Here is a 6,000-nt window from a genome sequence, read left to right as displayed (position 1 = left end):
GCCATGCTGTGGTGGCATCCCACACACAAAATAGAGGGAGATTGGCACAGATGTTAGCTCAGGGACAGCCTTCCTCACCAAAAAAAAAAAAAAAAGTAACTTAAAGTGCAAAGCTGTACGGGATTAGGTAATTAAACAAAAGCTTCTTTGAACCAGTGTTCTTGTCCTTGAACAGAATTTCTGTCCAGTCTACCTCCATTCCGTGATGAGACTCCGTGTAGAATGGACCCCCGTGTCAGGTGGGGTCAAGGACAGTGTACCGTGGCTGAGAGGCAGGCTCTTGTTTCGCGCACGGTGGTTATTAGTCCTGACGGTGTTCATGGCTCCGAGTGGTTCAAAATGTCGAATGGTCAAGTAGCTCTGTGAGCATTTAACTTCTGAGTGGTCCGTAGGGCTCCCCCGTCCACTGGGTGTTTAGCCCAGGGGACACCATATGAGAGGAGGCAGCTCCAGGAGAAGCCGCGCCCCGTCCTTGGCTGTGATGGAGCCGAGGCGAGCGTCTGCCTCTGATTCTCTGGAGAGAACTCCTGATCAGACTGACGGCAGGAGAGAAGTTTAATGACTTGGCCGTGGCCCTTCTCTTTCACGGGCCGGGCAGATGCGCATGCCCGGCCTGTGAATGGGGTGAGGCCTGAGGGGGGTGCAGGCCTGGAGCCACACTGAACCCCACAGCAACCTACGTCGACAGTTTTGGCAACAGGCTCCTGAGAAATGGCAGGAGGCCAGACAACACGGAGACAGCGCCAAGAATAGCTGAAAAATACCAAATGCCGAAGTTGGAGAGTGCGCTGGCCCCCTGCTGCCCACTGTGGTCCTACGAGCCTCGTGGCCCCTTCTGCTGATGCCCTGGCCGTGTCCAGGGCACACCTCGGGCCCCTGACACCCCCGCCACTCAGGCACGCCATTGCCCCTCAGAGAATTGTGCTCGCCCTCTCCCGCAGCTTGCTTGGTCTGTCCGTAGGTCAAGGTCTGGGGAGAGTGTGAGAAATATTTCTGTTAGGCCCTCGGCTAGAGACGTGAGTGCCCTGCACTGTCAGTGTGCGGTTCAGCAGGGCACATGCTCACGAATATGTTTCTGTGCTTCCAGACCGTCATCAAGGAGGGGATGCTGACCAAACAGAACAATTCATTCCAGCGATCAAAGAGGAGATACTTTAAGCTTCGAGGGCGCACGCTGTACTACGCAAAGACCGCGAAGGTGAGGAGCAGTGGACGAAGCTTCACGGGGGAAACCGAGAGAGGAGCTGCCGGGGGGGCTCAGGCACTGAGTCCTCATCCTGGGAAAGGCCCTGGAGTCTTAGATCTGTTATTTCCAGCGAGTTTCGTAATTCTCTGGGTGCTTATTTTGTCTCAAGACATGTTTTATTTCCTATAAACACTGATTTTTATTCGTTTCCTTTTTCTTAAATGTCATGTGTCACCGTGGGGAAAGGAGAAAATGTCACAGATAACCACATTACAGTTGGATATCTTTCTTTCAGAAAGATTGGAGGTCACAGGCTTGTGAATCTTTTATTAGTGACTAAAATATATTTTTTTAAACCCCATTACTGAAGTATAATTTCCATACAAAAAGCTGTGGATATTTAATGTACACAACTTGATGAGTTTGGAGGTAGGTATACACCCATGAAACTAACTACAAGTGTTTTGAAGTGTATGAGTTTCTTGTGGCATGAACAGAACTGTGAAATCCTTTATCTCCCAGCTTTCTAGCCATGATCTTCGTTCTGTGTGTCATCTTGCACTTAAGATTTAAAGCTAGAATTGCCATGCAGTTGCTAATGAGAGAGGAGGAGCCAGCAAAAGTCACTAAGTTACTGCCATGTTTGAATGAATGTGGCGTTACACATATCAAACACACCAGTGTGTTTGCAAAGCTAGTTTTTGGTATTCTGAATGCCAGTATTTTTATATCAGTATTGCTGTCAGTACTGATATTTTGGCATTAAAAAAATCTGGAATCTGAGTATTTACAGTTTGAGATACATCCCTAGAGAGTTAGTGCATTAAAATTTGAAATTGAACAGAGCAACTTATTTAGAACGGGTTCTGACCACATCCCTCATTTTTAAAAAAAACTCTTATAGTTATTTTAGTTCTGTGGCGGGGGGAGGGGAGGGGAGGTTACTTAAAAGGCTGAATCTCTTTTCTAAGTTACTAGTATTTCCTCCAGGGGTTCCCGGTGGAGTCCTCTTAGAGGGGACGGTAAGGTAGACAGGGTGGGGGCTGTGATGGGGGGATTTGGGGGAGAAAGGAGAAGAAAATGGGGGCAGCGGCCAGGCCTGATTCCCAGCCCTTGCTCTGGAGGCTTACTGACTCTCTGTCGTTCTAGATTCCTTCTGCCCTGCTCCCTTGTTTTCTTTCACGGCCCGATCCCTTCCATTTGGGTTGTTTCTCTTCCCCTGGAATCATTTGCTTTAGCCGGGACCTTTCCCCCTAAATGCGCTAGCTGGAAGGACAGAGGGTGCTCAGGCCCGACCCCTGCTCTCTCAGGGGGACTCCGTGTGACACATATTTCACATTTAACGGTGACACGCTGGTTTACGAGAAGTAAATGTAGAAACCCCAGCCTTGTTTTTGGTTTTCTGTGTTTGCTCTGTGTGGATGCCATCACTAATGAACTCCTGGACTGAGACAGCCACAGAGCTGCACCTGTGAGCTTGGTGCTCTGAGAGGCAGAGATGCTGGGCTCTCCCAGTGTTCATCCAGGGCTCCTGTTTCAAGGCCCGGGGGTGTCTGCGGGTGCTGGACTGGGGTCGAGGGAGCGTGTGGGCAGCACTGGGCCAGGGCTCACGAAGGTGCTGCCTTGGGGTGCCTTGTCCCGTGCTGACCACAGGCCCTGTGTCTCTCTCCAGTCGATCATATTTGATGAGGTGGACCTGACAGATGCCAGTGTGGCCGAATCCAGCACCAAAAACGTCAACAACAGTTTTACGGTAAGTCTGGACACACACCTTTCTCAGTTACCACATTTGGTTTTCCCCCCTTTTTTTTTGGTGAGGAAGATTGACCCTGAGCTGACATCTGTTGCCAATCTTCCTCTTTTTGCCTGAGGAAGATTGGCCCTGAACTAGCATCTGTGCCCATCTTCCTCTGTTTTGTATGTGGGACACCACCACAGCATGGTGTGGTGCTCATTGATGAGCGGTGTGTAGGTCCACACCCAGGGTCCAAACCCGTGAACCCTGGGCGACTGAAGTGGAGCACGTGAAACGAACTGCTGTGCCACCAGGCCGGCCACCAGGCTTTCCTTTTTAATGTGAGCAAATGTGTGTGAGCAGTTTAGACTTTTTCATTCTTTTCTCTCTGATTGGAATGATTCCTGGTAAATTTTGAATCTAATCCTTAAAACAACACTGGTTGGAGAATAACAGAATTTGCCACATGTAAGCACAAAACAACAAGAGGATCCAAATGGATTTTTCTGATGTGTTGTAGTTTACATTTCTCTATCAGTTTTGCATAGAGGTTTGTTTTTCATGATTATTGTAGAAAATAAAATTTGGAAAATACAGAAAAATCTGTTGAAGCAATTTAAGAAACAACCATAGTTCAGCCACCTCAAAACATAGAATGTTGCTATTTTGGTGTATTTCTTTTGCTTTTTACTTTTCAACTGTCCTCACCCCACCCCCCACCCTAAATTTTTAAAGTTCTGTTGTACTTTCTGTAGAAATTCTAAATGCATGAAATCATGTGACCTCACCACCCACAGGTAGCCATCTGCTCGCTCTGGAGTGTTTATCCTTATTTCTGAATATCTGTGTCTTTACCCACATACGCCCTGAGACCATACTATCCTTTCGTTTTACACCTGGTTTTTTTTCTCTTGACAATTGATGGTGGACATTTTCCCATGTCGCTTGCTCTAAACATTCATCATATTTTTTAAGGGCTATATAGCATTTCTTGTGTGACTTCACAATTTTGGCTTCAGGGGCTGACTTTAGAACCTACCTGTATAAAGTGTGACTCTAATAGCAAGAATGGTATATTTAAAAATATTTTTCCTCATGTGTATTATTAAGCTATCCCATCTAGAAATAAAGTATGCTCCCTAATTTTTTTCAACTCTTTTATAGCTCAGTCAAGGTGGGTAATTTTCTTCAGCTTTAGGATTTGACATTTTGGGTTAGTGTTGGTTTCAGATACCTTAAGGTTTTGTTTTGTCTTATGTATTGATTTATGGATTGATTGTTGGTGTTGCTGATACGAATGGAATTTTCCTTCCTCCATTGAAACTTCTACTTATTTTGTTTTGATGTAACTAACTGCTCTTGGTTTTGCTTCATGGCTTATCGAGTTAGCCAGACTTTCCTGATGGTCTCTCTCATTTTATTCTTTGTTTTACTTGGAATATTTTTACTTTTTCTCCATTAATTTCAGTGTTTACTTACTGGCTAAACTATGTAAATGGATTATTCTTTGATTTGTGGCTTTTAGAATTTTTAATAGGAATAGGTGTTGAATTTCACTGGAGTGTTTTGGCATTAATTTAGATGATCAGGTTGGTTTTAGGTATTTGTATGTTTCCTAATAATAAAATTGTTCTTGGTAATGTTAAGTTTTACAACCTAATTTTGGATTCAGAGTTTCCCCATCCATGTGTGCTTTTCTTTGGGGTATAAGGTAGCCTTTCTTGTGTTTTGATTTCAGAGTGAAACTACCCCTATAAAATTCACTTAGTAACTTTCCATGATTTTATGTGTTCTGGAAGATTTTATGTAGCTTTAGAATTGATTGTTTTTTGAATGTTTGAGAGAACTTACTTCATCTGTCATTAAGACTTTTCAGGGAGGTAAGGCTATAAATAAACTTAGAAGGTTTATTTTTGCTTTTAGATCATTTGAGCTTTTTCACTTCTTGAGTCAGTTTTTTGTAATTTACCTTCCCACTTATTCCACACCTTCAAATTTAGGAACAGGTGTTATTTGCACTTTAAACATTTTTGTCTCTGGTTAGAGTCTCTGTTGCGTTTTTAATTTTATTTTTTTAGCCCTTGTTTTTCTTGTCAGATTTCTTAAAATCTTATTATTTTTTGCTTTTAAGAGAACTTGTTCTTGGTTTATTGATCAATTCCATTTTTCTGTTACCTAATTCAGTTTCTGGATTTATATTTATTGTCTTTTTTCTGCTTTTCACATCTTTTTAAAACAACTTATTGATTGGCATATTCTTATTTTCATATATATAAAAATAAAAAAACATGAGGGACTCTGCATTTAACTCTGAGTGCCTTTTTTTTTTTCTTAAAGATTGGCACCTAAGCTGACAACTGTTGCCAATCTTCTTTTTTTTTTTTCCTGCTTTTTCTCCCCAAATCCCCTCAGTACATAGTTGTATATTCTAGTTGTAGGTCCTTCTGGTTGTGGCATGTGGGACGCTGCCTCAGCGTGGTCTGATGAGCGGTGCCATGTCCACGCCCAGGATCTGAACTGGTGAAACCCTGGGCCGCCGAAGTGGAGCGGGTGAACTTAACCACTCGACCACGGGGCCAGGCCCCAGAGTACCTTTCTATTCACATTCCAAAAGTTGTTTTTTCTCCTAGTAGAAAAATGTTATTAAAGACAAATAACTTTTCTGATCATTCAAGTTACTGAAGAAAATTTTGAAGTACATAAATACCAATAGGAAATTTAAAACCATCCATATTATTCTTATACGAAGATAACGAGTAATATATTTTGGTTTATGTCATTCCCACCAAATATATTTAATAAAATATAGTTTTTAACATTCTTTCTTCACTGAACAATGAGCTTTTTCTCTTATAATATCCTTCAAAATCTTGTTTCTTAATGTTGCATGGTATTCCATTTGTTACATGTGTAAGTTTGTTTAACCAGTCCCTATATTGAACACTCCATTTTTTCCTGTCATAAATAATACTGTGATGTACTCTTGTACACAGATCCTTTTGTACATTTCAGATTGTTTCCATAGTATAAATTCTTAGAAATGGAATTCCATTTGAGGTAGAAAGTATGAACTTTTAAA

At 42.5% G+C, this 6,000-nt stretch overlaps 1 protein-coding gene across 2 annotated transcripts in view; it reads left to right on the top strand.

Moving 5' to 3' along the window:
• The first annotated feature begins 1,087 nt into the window (after window positions 1–1,087).
• Window positions 1,088–6,000, top strand: part of DGKD (diacylglycerol kinase delta) — a 75,671-nt gene continuing 70,758 nt past the window's right edge. For both annotated transcript variants that reach the window (XR_006885805.1, XM_046643820.1), the window contains exons 1-2: window positions 1,088–1,198; window positions 2,859–2,939. Coding sequence is in view for 1 of the 2 variants with exons in the window: in XM_046643820.1 (XP_046499776.1) it covers window positions 1,106–1,198; window positions 2,859–2,939 (174 nt within the window). In the remaining variant the exon portion in view is untranslated. The remainder of the gene's footprint in view (window positions 1,199–2,858; window positions 2,940–6,000) is intronic.

Source organism: Equus quagga, chromosome 17 (genome assembly GCF_021613505.1).
Source record: "Equus quagga isolate Etosha38 chromosome 17, UCLA_HA_Equagga_1.0, whole genome shotgun sequence".
Taxonomy (NCBI): Eukaryota; Metazoa; Chordata; class Mammalia; order Perissodactyla; family Equidae; genus Equus; species Equus quagga.
This window is presented reverse-complemented; position numbering and strand designations above follow the sequence as displayed.